General features: G+C 49.4%; 1 protein-coding gene across 2 annotated transcripts in view; it reads right to left on the minus strand.

The window, feature by feature from the left end:
* Positions 1-9,636: 9,636 nt before the first annotated feature.
* The window catches only part of GOLGB1 (golgin B1), a 107,989-nt gene continuing 101,940 nt past the window's right edge, over positions 9,637-15,685 (minus strand). For both annotated transcript variants that reach the window (XM_074942821.1, XM_074942820.1), the window contains exon 23: positions 9,637-11,583. In XM_074942821.1, coding sequence (XP_074798922.1) covers positions 11,449-11,583 — 135 coding nt within the window. In that variant the 3' untranslated portion in view covers positions 9,637-11,448. The remainder of the gene's footprint in view (positions 11,584-15,685) is intronic.

A 15,685-nucleotide genomic window follows, 5' to 3' on the forward strand; every position in this document is an offset into this window, starting at 1 on the left:
CCTTAAATGTAATATTAGTCTGCACCCCACCCTCAGCCTTCTTTTGCACCAAAAAATATTGGAAGTAAAATCACTGACCCTTCAGGTTAGGAGGAACGTATCTGACTGCTCCTCTCAGAAGCAACTTCTCCACTTCTGTGAGAGGAATCGCCTCAGAGTAGTCCCTGAAGGAGGACAGGTGTGGGGACTTGGAGGGAGGCAGTATTTTGAATTGAATGGTGTAGCTCCATTCCACTAAGACCTATTGATCTGATGTGATCTGCCTCCAGTTGTCAATGGCCTAGCCTGTCCCCAAAGGATGTTTTTTGGCTGATTCTAGACTCTCAGGTGCCTCGTCCAAACTGAGGCTTGGTGTTCCAGGAAGAGGATACTGATGAGTAAGCAGACTATTTGGGTTTTGTGCCTTGATGAAAGACCGCTTTTTGTGATGACTGTGAGGTTGCAGGTTGCTGGGGGCTTTGACTTGATGGAAAATAGGGTGTTGAAGGTTGGGGGTAGTATTGCCTTTGGTATCAGAAAGAGTGTCTTGTTCAGGTGAATGGAATCAACTCGAGACTGAGCTGTCGATCTTGTGTTCTTCAGCTTTTCCAATACATCATCAGTCCTTTCACTGACAAGACATTCCATAGCCAGAGAAGAGGATCAAAGCCATCCATGCCTCCTGATAGTCACAGCTGAAGCCAGTACCCTGGCAGCAGAGTCTGAGGCATTGAAGAAGGCCCTAAGGGAATGCTTGGCTACATTCTGATCCTCCGTTAAGATGGAGTTTGCCAATCTTCTCCTATAGTCAGCTAAATCTTGGAGAAATGTCATCTTTTCCAACAGATGGTGTTGATAATGGGCCATGACTAAGGCTACAATTTAATCATGGGGGTTTTTTTTCGTAAAACTCATGGACAGGTCACAGGCAACAAACAAAAAATCATGGCCTGTGACCTGTCCATGAGTTATACCATAAATACCTCTGATTGACTCTTAGAGGGGGAGGCGCTGCTGGGGGGAGTCTTGGAGGGCCCGCTGCCAGCGGGAGTCTGGGGGTTCAGCAGCTGCTCCAGCTACTGCCAGAGGGGGAGTCCTGGAGAGGGAGCCCCAGAGGGGCCAGCGGTTGCTCCCGCTGCCCTGGGACTGCAGCCGGGAGCCAACAAGCTACGGTGGCTCCGGCTGCCCCCAGGGACCACTGCTCAGGTGGTCCCCATGGTCAGCTGCATTGGCTGCTGCTCAGGCAGTCCTCGCGGCCGCCAGAACAGTGGCCGGTGTGGCTGGCCCCAGGGCCACCTGAGCAGCTGACTCCGGGGCCAGCTACTTGGGTGGCCCTGGGGTCAGCCACACTGGCCATTGGAGAAGTCATGGAGGTTGCAGAAAGTCACGGAATCCGTGACCTCCATGACAAACACAAAGCCCTAGCCCTGACTGCCTGGAGATTTGCCAACTGGCTCGTGAAAGATGATGATGGAAGCCCTTTCTCCTCAATGAGTCTGTGATGCATGGCCAGAAAGGGTTAAACATCCTACAAAATAAATAACCCTCAAAAGACATGTGGAGGGATGTTTGGGTATTTACATATCTATGAGTAGGGTTGACAATGCAATCAACAGTCCCTGTCTATGCTGTATTCTGATAGTTCAGAGATCAAAAGAACATCCTAGCATTTAAATGAATTGTAAACACAGGATATCTCGGTATTCATCTCTCTTTGAAATGTACTGTGAATGGTGGAGGAACAAGCAAATTGCCTTATGTTAATTCTATAGCTAAGTATGGGTGATGGACCTCCTTCAAAGTCATCCTAATTACCTTTTGTTCCCAGAGGAACTCCAAACTTGTCAAAGCGGACATGCAATTGTATAAAAGACACTTGGGTCCTGATTCTGTCATCTCAGATCTGCTTAGGCTTCATCAGGGGAAGTTTGATTCGCAAGACTGAGGTCCTAGTTATGCTGGTATGCCCTGAATATAATATTTGGTCATTGGACTCTAACCTATGAACTATTTCTAAAAGAATGCTTTGCAACTACAAAGCTGACCATCTCTGCTATGAATCTGAATCTTAAGAATTGAACTCATGTCTCTATGTATATTGATCTTTTAACCATACTCTCTCTCTCTCTCTTTGTTTTTTAATAAATTTTAGTTTAGTTAATAAGAATTGGCTGTAGCGTGTATTTGGGTAAGATCTGGAATATTCAATAACCTGGGAGGTAATGTGTCCAATCCTTTGGGATTGGTAGAACCTTTTCTTTTATATGATGAAATAAGATTTTTCAGAAATCATCATATTTGACTTAGGTACCTGGATGGAGGCCTAAGGCTGGATCACTTTAAGGGAACTGTGTGGTGGATTACATGGCAGCCACCTTGACTCTCCTGATGGTACCAGCGGAAGAGACTTCCCACCCAGTATTTGACATAATACTTCTGAGGAACCAGTAAGATAATACAGAAGCTGTTTTATGCTTGCTTGGTAAATCTAAATATCTGAATATCCACCAGCTTTATGGGGATTGTCTGCCCCATTCTTTGCAGGTCACCCTAATTGAGTGACCACAGCTGCCCCCCACTGGGACCCCAGTCACAGAGTCACTCTTCTTAAAGCACTTAGAGGAGAGGAAAGTGATCAGGAACAGTCAGCATGGATTCACCAAGGGCAAGTCATGCCTGACTAATCTAATTGCCTTCTATGATGAGATAACTGGCTCTGTGGATGAGAGGAAAGCAGTGGACGTGTTGTTCCTTGACTTTAGCAAAGCTTTTGACAAGGTCTCCCACAGTATTCTTGCGAGCAAGTTAAATAAGTACGGGTTGGATGAATGGACAATAAGGTGGATAGAAAGCTTGCTAGATTGTCGGGCTCAACGGGTAGTGATCAATGGCTCCATGTCTAGTTGGCAGCCAATATCAAGTGGAGTGCCCCAAGGGTCGGTCTTGTTCAATATCTTCATTAATGATCTGGAGGATGGTGTGGATTGCACCCTCAGCAAGTTTCCAGATGACACTAAACTGGGAGGAGAGGTAGATACGCTGGAGAGTAGGGATAGGATACAGAGGGACCTAGACAAATTAGAGGATTGGGCCAAAAGGTTAATGAGGTTCAATAACAACAAGTGCAGGTTGCTGGGGGCTTGCACTTAGGACTGAAGAATTCCATGCACTGCTACAGACTAGGGACCAAATGGCTAGGCAGCAGATCTGCAGAAAAGGACCTAGGGGTTACAGTGGACGAGAAGCTGGACATAAGTCAACAGTGTGCCCTTGTTGCCAAGAAGGCCAATGGCATTTTGGGATGTATAAGTAGGGGCATTGCCAGCAGATCGAGGGACGTGATCATTCCCCTCTATTCGACATTGGTGAGGCCTCATCTGGAGTACTGTGTCCAGTTTTGGGCCCCACACTACAAGAAGGATGTGGAAAAATTGGAAAGAGTCCAGCGGAGGGCAACAAAAATGATTAGGGGACTGGAACACATGACTTATGAGGAGAGGCTGAGGGAGCTGGGATTGTTTAGTCTGTGGAAGAGAAGAATGAGGGGGGATTTGATAGCTGCTTTCAACTATCTGAGTATCTGAGTGTTTGTTGTGAGGACAGTTTGACTGTGTGCTTGACTGGTTGTTTGAAAAGGGCGGGAACTGGGAGTGCTTTGTTCCAGGTGAGCCTTAAGTGGGCCTGACTGTATAAAAAGCCAGTCAGCTGCGAACCAGCTGAGCAGTGAACAGCACAGCAGCTAACAGAAGTAGTTTGCCTGGGATCTGCCTGGGGAGAGCCCACTGAGACTTACATCTTGCCGGATTCTCTGAGTAATTACTACAACTCCTGAGGAAGCTCGTAGAAGGAAGGTGTCAAGGTTCCTTCTCACTCTGAACTCTAGGGTACAGATGTGGGGACCTGCATGAAAACCTCCTAAGCTTACTTTTACCAGCTTAGGTTAAAACTTCCCCAAGGTACAAACTATTTTACCCTTGGACTTCCACTGCCACCACCAAACTTTATCTGGGTTCCTGAAAAAATGTAGTTTGGAAGCGTCTTTCCCCCCAAATCCTCCCAACCCTTGCACCCCACTTCCTGGGGAAGGTTTGGTAAAAATCCTCACCAATTTGCATAGGTGACCACAGACCCAAACCCTTGGATCTTAGAACAATGAAAAAGCATTCAGTTTCCTTACAAGAATACTTTTAATAGAAGTAAAAAAGAATCATCTCTGTAAAACCAGGATGGTAAATACCTTACAGGGTAATTAGATTCAAAACATGGAGAATCCCTCTAGGCAAAACCTTACGTTACAAAAAAGACACACAGACAGGAATATTCATTCTATTCAGCACAGCTATTTTCTCAGCCATTTAAAGAAATCATAATCTAACACATACCTAGCTAGCTTACTTACTAAATTCTAAGACTCCATTCCTATTCTGTCCCCAGCAAAAGCATCACACAGACAGACACAGACCCTTTGTTTTCCTCCCTCCTCCCAGCTTTTGAAAGTATCTTGTCTCCTCATTGGTCATTTTGGTCAGGTGCCAGCGAGGTTACCTTTAGCTTCTTAACCCTTTACAGGTGAGAGGATTTTTTCCTCTGGCCAGGAGGGATTTTAAAGGGATTTACCCTTCCCTTTATATTTATGACAGAAGGTGATATGGATGGGGGGTGTTCAGCTGTTGTGACCTGCACTGGATGTACTATGTTTGTCTTTCTTCCACAGGACAGAAGCGACTTTGTCTGTACAAAGTGCAAGCTGGTCTCCATATTGGAAGAGAAGGTTCAAGGTCTGGAGCAACAGGTATCAACCCTGCGTTGCAGAACTGCAGAACGGCATAACTGCAGAAACTGAAGATTTCCTGGACAGACGTCAGGATGTGCTTCTACAGGCACAAGGTTCTGAAGATTCAGAGCAGGCTGCACATCGGGGACAGGAGGACGGTGAAGAAATTTGGCATCATGTGACCTCCAGAAGAAAAAAGGGGAATGTCCATGTACCAGCAACGCCAATACAGGTAAGTAGCCGCTTTCAGGTTCTCTCCACAGGTACTAATGCGGAGAGTGGACCAGATGATACGTCTGAGGGAAGGGAGCAGAAGGAGACTCTGCCAATTGGAAGGCATGAGATGCACTGTCCTAGGGTTGGGGGTTCCACGACCACCGCTCCCAAGAGAAGGAGGCGGGTGGAGGTGGTTGGGGACTCTCTCCTCAGGGGGACTGAGTCATCTATCTGCCGCCCTGACCGGGAAAACCGAGAAGTCTGCTGCTTGCCAGGAGCTAAGATTCGTGATGTGACGGAGAGACTGCCGAGACTCATCAACCCCTCGGATCGCTACCCCTCCCTGCTTCTCCACGTGGGCACCAATGATACTGCCAAGAATGACCTTGAGTGGATCACTGCAGACTACGTGGCTCTGGGAAGAAGGATAAAGGAGTTTGAGATGCAAGTGGTGTTCTCGTCCATCCTCCCCATGGAAGGAAAAGGCCTGGGTAGAGACCGTCGAATCATGGAAGTCAACGAATGGCTACGCAGGTGGTGTCGGAGAGAAGGCTTTGGATTCTTTCACCATGGGATGGTGTTCCAGGAAGGAGGAGTGCTAGGCAGAGACGGGCTCCACCTAAAGAAGAGAGGGAAGAGCATCTTTGCCAGCAGGCTGGCTAACCTAGTGAGGAGGGCTTTAAACTAGGTTCACTGGGGGAAGGAGACCAAAGCCCTGAGGTAAGTGGGGAAGTGGGATACCGGGAGGAAGCACGAGCAGGAGCGCGTGAGAGGGGAGGGCTCCTGCCTCATACTGAGAAAGAGGGGCGATCAGCGGGTTATCTCAGGTGCCTATACACAAATGCACGAAGCCTGGGAAACAAGCAGGGAGAACTGGAAGTCCTGGCAAAGTCAAGGAATAATGATGTGATTGGAATAACAGAGACTTGGTGGGATAACTCACATGACTGGAGTACTGTCATGGATGGATATAAGCTGTTCAGGAAGGACAGGCAGGGCAGAAAAGGTGGGGGAGTTGCACTGTATGTAAGAGAGCAGTATGACTGCTCAGAGCTCAAGTATGAAACTGCAGAAAAACCTGAGATTAAGTTTAGAAGTGTGAGCAACAAGGGTAGGAGTCTGCTATAGACCACCGGACCAGGGGGATGAGGTGGACGAGGCTTTCTTCTGGCAACTCGCAGAAGTTACTAAATCGCAGGCCGTGGTTCTCATGGGAGACTTCAATCACCCTGATATCTGCTGGGAGAGCAATACAGCGGTGCACAGACAATCCAGGAAGTTTTTGGAAAATTTCCTGGTGCAAGTGCTGGAGGAACCAACTAGGGGCAGAGCTCTTCTTGACCAGCTGCTCACAAACAGGGAAGAATTAGCAGGGAAGCAAAAGTGGAGGAGAACCTGGGAGTGACCATGAGATGGTCGAGTTCAGGATCCTGACACAAGGAAGAAAGGAAAGCAGCAGAATACAGACCCTGGACTTCAGAAAAGCAGACTTTGAATCCCTCAGGGAACTGATGGGCAAGATCCCCTGGGAGAATAACGTGAGGGGGAAAGTAGTCCAGGAGAGCTGGCTGTATTTTAAAGAATCCTTATTGAGGTTACAGGGACAAACCATCCCGATGTGTAGAAAGAATAGTAAATATGGCAGGCGACCAACTTGGCTTAACAGTGAAATCCTTGCTGATCTTAAATACAAAAAAGAAGCTTACAAGAAGTGGAAGATTGGACAAATGACCAGGGAAGAGTATAAAAATATTGCTCGGGGATGCAGGAGTGAAGTCAGGAAGGCCAAATCACACCTGGAGTTGCAGCTAGCAAGAGATGTTAAGAGTAACAAGAAGGGTCTCTTCAGGTATGTTAGCAACAAGAAGAAAGTCAAGGAAAGTGAATGAGGGAGGCAACCTAGTGACAGAGGATGTAGAAAAAGCTAATGTACTCAATGCTTTTTTTGCCTCTGTCTTCACGAACAAGGTCAGCTCCCAGACTACTACACTGGGCAGCACAGCATGGGGAGCAGGGGACCAGCCCTCTGTGGAGAAACAAGTGATTCAGGACTATTTAGAAAAGTTGGACGTGCACAAGTCCATGGGGCCGGATGCGTTGCATCTGACAGTGCTAAAGGAGTTGGCGGATGTGATTGCAGAGCCATTGGCCATTATCTTTGAAAACTCATGGCAATCAGGGGAAGTCCCGGACGACTGGAAAAAGGCTAATGTAGTGCCCATCTTTAAAAAAGGGAAGGAGGAGGATGCTGGGAACTACAGGCCAGTCAGCCTCACCTCAGTCCCTGGAAAAATCATGGAGCAGGTCCTCAAGGAATCAATTCTGAAGCACTTAGAGGAGAGGAAAGTGATCAGGAACAGTCAGCATGGATTCACCAAGGGCAAGTCATGCCTGACTAATCTAATCGCCTTCTATGACGAGATAACTGGTTCTGTGGATGAAGGGAAAGCAATGGACATGTTATTCCTTGACTTTAGCAAAGCTTTTGACACAGTCTCCCACAGTATTCTTGCCAGCAAGTTAAGGAAGTATGGGCTGGATGAATGGACTATAAGGTGGATAGAAAGCTGGCTAGATTGTCAGCCTCAAAGGGTAGTGATCAATGGCTCCATGTCCAGTTGGCAGCCAGCATCAAGCGGAGTGCCCAAGTGTCAGTCCTGGAGCCGGTTTTGTTCAATATCTTCATAAATGATCTGGAGGATGGTGTGGATTGCACCCTCAGCAAGTTTGCAGATGACACTAAACTGGGAGGAGAGGTAGATATGCTGAAAGGTAGGGATAGGATACAGAGGGAGCTAGACAAATTGGAGGATTGGGCCAAAAGAAATCTGATGAGGTTCAACAAGGACAAGTGCAGAGTCCTGCACTTAGGACGGAAGAATCCCATGCACCACTACAGACTAGGGACCAAATGGCTCGGCAGCAGTTCTGCAGAAAAGGACCTAGGGGTTACAGTGGACAAGAAGCTGGATATGAGTCAGCAGTGTGCCCTTGTTGCCAAGAAGGCCAATGGCATTTTGGGATGTATAAGTAGGGGCATAGCGAGCAGATCGAGGGACGTGATCGTTCCCCTCTCTTCCAGATTGGTGAGGCCTCATCTGGAGTACCGTGTCCAGTTTTGGGCCCCACACTACAAGAAGGATGTGGAAAAATTGGAAAGAGTCCAGCGGAGGGCAACAAAAATGATTAGGGGACTGGAACACGAGTTATGAGGAGAGGCTGAGGGAACTGGGGATGTTTAGTCTACGGAAGAGAAGAATGAGGGGGGATTTGATAGCTGCTTTCAACTACCTGAAAAGGGGTTCCAAAGAGGATGGCTCTAGACTGTTCTCAATGGTAGCAGATGACAGAACGAGGAGTAATGGTCTCAAGTTGCAATGGGGGAGGTTTAGATTGGATATTAGGAAAAACTTTTTCACTAAGAGGGTGGTGAAACACTGGAATGCGTTACCTAGGGAGGTGGTAGAATCTCCTTCCTTAGAGGTTTTTAAGGTCAGGCTTGACAAAGCCCTGGCTGGGATGATTTAACTGGGAATTGGTCCTGCTTCGAGCAGGGGGTTGGACTAGATGACCTTCTGGGGTCCCTTCCAACCCTGATATTCTATGATTCTCTATGATACCTGAAAGGGCGTTCGAAAGAGGATGGCTCTAGACTGTTCTCAGTGGTAGCAGATGACAGAACAAGGAGTAATGGTCTCAAGTTGCAGTGGGGGAGATTTAGGTTGGATATTAGGAAAAAAAATTTTCACTAGGAGGGTGGTGAAGCACTGGAATGCGTTACCTAGGGAGGTGGTGGAATCTCCTTCCTTAGAAGTTTTTAAGGTGAGGCTTGACAAAGCCCTGACTGGGATGATTTAGTTGGGGATTGGTCCTGCTTTGAGCAGGGGGTTGGACTAGATGACCTCCTGAGGTCCCTTCCAACCCTGATATTCTATGATTCTATGATTCTTTCCATCTTCATCACTTATCATGGAGTGTGATTGGCGTGACCTTGCTCTGTTGCTGGCAGCAGCCACTACCATTGAGTTGGGCAGAGTGGGCATGAAAGTATGAGAGCCCTTCAGAGGGTAGCTGGTAGAGCATGTCAGCCTTCTTGGAGATGGGTTCACAAGTGGCATTGGACCACACAGATTGGCGAGTTGCAACAACCCATCCAGGACAGGAAGTGATATTTTACTCTTGGCAGTGGCACCGATTATGTCAAATACTGGGTGGGAAGTCTCTTCCGCTGGTACCATCAGGAGAGTCAAGGTGGCTACCATGTAATCCACCAGGTCTTGAAACTGCATATGCCCATGGGGCTGCATAATTCTGCCTAAACTCAGATAGCAAGAAACAGTAAAGGCAGGAGGCAGGTGCTAAACCTCACCAGAACTGTTCTCAAAATTATAACTCCTGTCCCCCACAGCCACTGTAGGATCTGTGCATCTGAAAGAGGTGAGGAGGAGGCTACTGCAATCTCCATGGGACACACATCAATATGAGGAAACAGAAAGGGAATTCCCATTGCACCAGGGATAAAGCATAATGAGAGCGGCCACTGTCTTGTGTTGCTCCCACAGTAGATCATGCTCATGGCCTGCAGCTCTGGAAGCTCACAGGTCAGTTCCTATAGCGACACACACCAAAACACCACTCGGCTTCACTCTGAAAAATAATCTTTATTGTACACAGGAGCATGTGCGCCAGGAAGCTTTGGGAGAGAGGTTCAGTCACTGGATTTCATAGAATCAAGGGGGGAATCCTGCAGGGCACGCTCTCTATAAATACTCACGGGGGAGCACAGATATATGGCTTCAGTATTCTGGACCTAGCCAGAGGCCCAGTTGCTTTAGGGACAGCAAAGGAACCAGTCCCTGTCTCTTCACAGGCTCAGTTCAGCGACCCTGGAGACCTGGACTAAGAACAGCGTCAGGAGAATTAACTTTCCTCCATTAAACGGTGTGTGGGGGGAGGGCATTCTAAAACCAGGAAGGGAGAGGCACACCTTACAAAGTAGATGGCAGCTCTAAGTGAAGGCTTATCTGATAGGTTCCACCCTCCTTTCTCAACTGGAGCAGTCACCACTGTGTTCAGAATCCTCATCTCCAGGTACATCAGTATCTCATTCTCTGTATGGAGCATGTTCAGGGGCTCCGTAGAGAGCTCTGAACTCCGCCATCTACACAATCAGTCGGAACAGGCCCAACTGCACCTAGAGTGTATGGCATAGGGTACATGCAGCCACCCCAGCAACACCAGTCACAGGCTTCTCCAAAAAGAAGTCTCATGAAGTGGGGGTGGGGCAGAGGCCTTAGGAATCTTCCCCTTACAACAGGGAGGGGTTTGTCTGTGGGGTTCTTGTAATCCATGGAGAGCCCAGACCCCTTGGAGCTATACCCTGTAGCACAAATTATCCAGGTTTAGTCTTTTCAAAGGAAACAGGGTGCAGGAGCAGGACTTCTCTTCTCCTCTCCCCTATCCGCAGCAAGAACTGCACAAGCTTTATAATTAGTGCAATGATTAAATTAGAGATAAAAGGTCAAGTCCCCTATTCTCTTTCAATAATTAAATTACTGCCCTTCTCCTGCAGGGGCATAACAGCAAATACTTACAAAAGCCCTTAGATGTAAGGCTCAGCATGTTTGCATGCTGCAGTGATTGCCCTTCTCCTGCAGGGAACTCTACTGAGCTGAAACCCAAAAATTAGCCCCACTGAAAAAGTTATAAAACAGACCCTGATTGGTTCTATATAGTATCCCATAAAAACTCCACAACTTCCCTTTCTTGTTTTTAATCATCACTAGAAGGGCCCAAGTGGCTGGGTTTAAGATCTGGGGGATCAGCAGGGAGGGAGCTTCCCTCCCTTGCTCATGGACTGGTGCAATCTCTGCAATACGATAGTGCTATCTGTGAAAGGGAAGGAACACTGCAGATGGGTAGGGTGAGCCATCACCTGCAAAGCCAGTGACATGTGGACTGAGGGGCAGGTGGCCAATGCCACTTTCTAGGCTGGTACAGCCATTGATACCGGCTTGAGTGTAAGCATGACAAGATGCAGTGGTGCCAGCAAACCTTCTGAAGGCACTGGGAGCTGCAGTACCTGACAGCATTTTCTCTGCAACCCCCATCACAAATGATTAACAGCTGGAGTGGAGCCGTCTGCAGGTGGAAGCTGCAGATTACACCGTCTTCACTCATTCCCAGCCTGAGGAGCCTGGCTCAGAAAAGATGACCTGATAACACTTCGTGAGGGTGTGTGTGAAAGGTTGTCTTCTGGAAACAGACAGACTCCGACCTTCAGCCGCATCAGCCACCCAGTTGGGCCAGAGCAAGCAGCTCAGGGGTGAGTGCTGGAGACTGCTGGGCTCAGTTGCCCCACAGAGCTAGCTAGGTGGGTGGCCAGCTGGTGCGGGGCACTGGTGACTGCTGGCCCAAAAACCTGTCTGGCACAGGCATAGCGTAAAGGTCTGATGCTCAGGGAGAGACTGTTGGCCTGCTCACAGGCGGCCTGTAAAGCACAGGAAGAGTAGGATGTGAAGCATGAGCAAATACACGGTCACCAGCAGTGGTAGGCGGGTCCTGGAACAGAAGAGAAAGCGCAGCTGCCGCCACAAACCAGAGTTGCTCCGAGTCTGAGGGGAAGAGTAAAGGAGAAACCAGTTAGTGCCAGTAAGCGCTGAGCCCAGCCACCTGCACTCAAAGCCCCACAGGACATGGGAGACCAGTCCAACAAGGCACAGACATAGAGCTCATCGAGGAGGATGCACTAGTCTAACCAGTGTTCACAGGTTTCCAACCATGTGATTCCAGCTTCAGAGCCTGATTGGCTATGGAGCTGTAGGATCAATTTGCCATTTAACTACAGGGTCACCCCCTGCACCACCGACACAGAACTCTGAAGGGCTCCTATCCCACCTAATCCACCTCCTCTCCCATCTCATAAGCCCTGCTCTAGCTCCACCATCCCACCAGGGTAGGAATCACACTGCAAGGGAGACCTTAAAGGCGAAACTGCAAAGCAAGAGTGAAACAGTGTCCCACATATTCCTGTTCTGCTCACCAGCCCTTCCTCTTCATGCTGGTGTGGGGCTTAGCAAACACCTCCCTCCACACACACTCCCCACAAACCCACAGCCTGCTCAAAGAAGGGCTGAGTGGCAGAGTGTACGACACACTCCCTAACATCTGTGCCTATGGGCAAGTCTACACTACAAAATTAAGATGACCTGAATTATGTCAATGTATAGCAGGGGTGGGCAAACTACGTCCCAAGGGCTGCATCTGGCCCTCCAGACGTTTTAATCTGGCCCTCGAGCTCCTGCCAGGAAGCAGGGTCGGGGGCTTGCCCCGCTCCGTGTGGCTCCTGGAAGCATCAGCATGTCCCCCCTCCAACTCCTACGTGGCCAGGAACCGGGGCCAATGGGAGCTGCAGGCGCGGTGCCTGTCAATAGGGCAGCAGGCAGAGCTGCCTGGCCACGCCTCTGCATAGAAGCTCGAGGGGGATATGCCGCTGCTTCTGGGAGCTGCTTGAGGTAAGCGCCGCCTGGAGCATGCACCCCTGACTCCTTCCCATACCCCAACCCCCTGCCCTGATCCCCCTCCCGCCCTCTGAACCCCTCGGTCCCAGCCCTGAACACCTTCCTGCACCCCCAACCCCTCATCCCCAGCCCCACCCCAGAACCTGCACCCCGAGCCAGAGCTCTCACCCCCTCCCGCACCCCAACCCCCAATTTTGTGAGCATTCATGGCCCGCCATACAATTTCCATACCCAGATGTGGCCCTTGGGCCACAAAGTTTGCCCACCCCGATGTACAGCCACCGCAGTAATTGAATTGGTTTCATATGTCCACATTACATTCCTTGTGTCAGCAGTGCGCGTCCTCACCAGGACCACTTGCACTGATTTAACTGCCAGTGTGGCGCATTGTGGGACAGTTTCTGAAAGGCAGCAACAGTCTATGTAAGCAATGCAGTGTCTACAATGATATGGCATACACTTAACTACATCGACTTAAGTGCTACTTGTCTCACAGAGATAGAGTTAAGTTGGTGTAGTGGGAGAGTTACATCGGTGGGAGCTACATTTTAGTGTAGGCGCTTACAGAGTTAGGTCAATGTAAGCTGCCTTACGTTGACCTAACTCTGTACTGTAGACCAGGTCTAAGTTTCAACCCCTTCAGGTGCAGTGTAAGGGAACACAGAATCACAGAAGATTAGGGTTGGAAGAGACCTCAGGAGGTCATCTAGTCCAACCCCCTGCTCAAAGCAGAACCATCCCCAACTAAATCATCCCAGCTAGGGCTTTGTCAAGCTGGGCCTTAAAAACCTCAAAGGATGGAGATTCCACCACCCCCATAGGTAACCCCTTCCAGTGCTTCACCACCCTCCTAGTGAAATAGTTTTTCCTAATATCCAACCTAGACCTCCCGCACTGCAACTTGAGACCATTGCTCCTTGTTCTGTCATTTGCCACCACTGAGAACAGCTGAGCTCCATCCTCTTTGGAACCTCCCTTCACATAGTTGAAGGCTGCTATCAAATCCCCCCTCACTCTTCTCTTCTGCCGACCAAATAAGCCCAGTTCCCTCAGCCTCTCCTCATAAGTTATGTGCCCCAGCCCCTGAATCGTTTTCGTTGCCCTCCACTGGACTATCTCCAATTTCTCCTTACCCTTTCTGCAGTGAGGGGCCCAAAACTGGACGCAATACTCCAGATGTGGCCTCACCAGTGCCAAATAGAGGGGAATAATCACTTCCCTCAATCTGCTGACAATGCTCCTACTATGCAGCCCAATATGCCGTTAGCTCTCTTGGCAACAAGGGCACACTGTTGACTCATACCCAGCTTCTCGTCCACTGTAAGCCCCAGGTCCTTTTCTGCAGAACTGCCGCTTACCCAGTGGGTCCCCAGCCTGTAGCAGTGCACGGGATTCTTCTGTCCTAAGTGCAGGACTCTGCACTTGTCCTTGTTGAACCTCAGATTTATTTCTTTCTTAGTGTCATTTGTAAACTTTCTGAGGGTGGAATCCATCCCATCATCCAGATCATTAATGAAGATGTCGAACAAAACCAGCCCCAGGACAGACCCCTTGGGCACTCTGCTTGATACCGGCTGCCAACTAGACATCAAGCTGTTGATCACTACCCGTTGAGCCCAACAATCTAGCCAGCTTTCTATCCATTTTATAGTCCATTCATCCAATCCATACTTTTTTAAACTTGCCGGCAAGAATACTGTGGGAGACCGAATCAAAAGCTTTGCTGAAGTCAATATATCACGGATATATCTTGATCAACAGATGATAATAAGTGATGATGATAGCACTGCTGAATACTTGAGGTGCTGGGGACTCCATCCTACCCCTTTGGCCAGGCAGCAGGGAACTGGCCTAAGATCATTAACCTGTCCATAGCTGGTGGGCAGGATGCCAGCTTCTGCTGAACGGGTTGTTACGAGCATTGGCACTCAGACACCAGTGCTCTTAGAGCATTGGCTTCACTGGGCACCTCAGGTTCCCTGATTCACATTGGCAAGGCTTGAGAATGAGCATGGAATAGTGAAGGGGTGGCCAACCCTGTGGCTCCAGAGCCACACGCGGCTCTTCAGAAGTTAATATGCGGCTCCTTGAATAGGTGCTGACTCCAGAGCTGGAGCTATAGGTGCCAACTTTCCACTGCTCAACCCCAGGCCCTGCCCCCACTCCACCCCTTACCCCAAGGCCCCCGCCCCTTCCTGCCCCCTCCCCGAGCCTGCTGCACCCTTGCTCCTCCCCCCTCCATTCCAGAGTCTCCTGTACACTGTGAAACAGCTGATCGCAGTGGCCAGGAGGCACAGGGAGGGAGGGGGAGGTGCTGATCGTCAGGGCTGCCGGCGGGCAGGAGGTGCTGGGGATAGCGGGGGGTGGCTGATGGGGGCTGCTGATGTATTACTGTGGTTCTCTGGAAATGTACATTAGTAAATTCTGGCTCCTTCTCAGGCTCAGGCTAGCCACCCCTGGAATAGAGTCTGGATGATAACACTCTCCTAGCTATGAGCACAAGGCAGCATCCAGTCACCACAGCACTGCCACCAGCTCTGATGACTCAGCTGCTGACTCTGGCTGGGCTGTGTTGCTCCAGTGGGTTTGACCTTTCCTCCTGGATTCTCCAGAGGGAACCACTGGGCTCCTCTGCCCAAGAACTCTCTCAATGGGGATTCAACACATATTGAGACAGCCTGGGCTTCTGCAAGGCCAGCACTCAACATGCAGCTGGTATACAGCTCTGCATCTCCAGTGGCATCTTAACCAGGCGCTGGGAAGCAAATACAGGTGCTTGGATAGGAATGAGCTTGCTGAGACTCCATCCAGAGAAGACAGGGGACTGGTAACATGGTGGGATGGTCTCTAGAGATTTCCATTTGGGGATGCTTTTGTGTTCTTATATGGCATTGTGGCCCTACGTGCTTGGCAGGGTAACTAGGACCATCTCGGGTGCCCCAATGACCTGTTTTAGTGATCTCTAGAACAAACACTGCAGGAAGCTGCTCACATGGGTCAACTAGACGCCAGAGCCAGTGCAGAACATGGCTGTTGGCCTGCTGGGCAGTGCTAGCCATAAGTAGTGCATTATTCCAGCTCATGAACGGGCTTCCTAGCCACTTCTGGATGTGGTTCAGTGTATAAGGCCTATATGGTTGCTGTCCTGGCAACTTGCTGCTACCACTGCAGCCATGATCAGGCAACATATAATACT

This window comes from Natator depressus, chromosome 1 (assembly GCF_965152275.1).
Source record: "Natator depressus isolate rNatDep1 chromosome 1, rNatDep2.hap1, whole genome shotgun sequence".
NCBI lineage: Eukaryota > Metazoa > Chordata > Testudines > Cheloniidae > Natator > Natator depressus.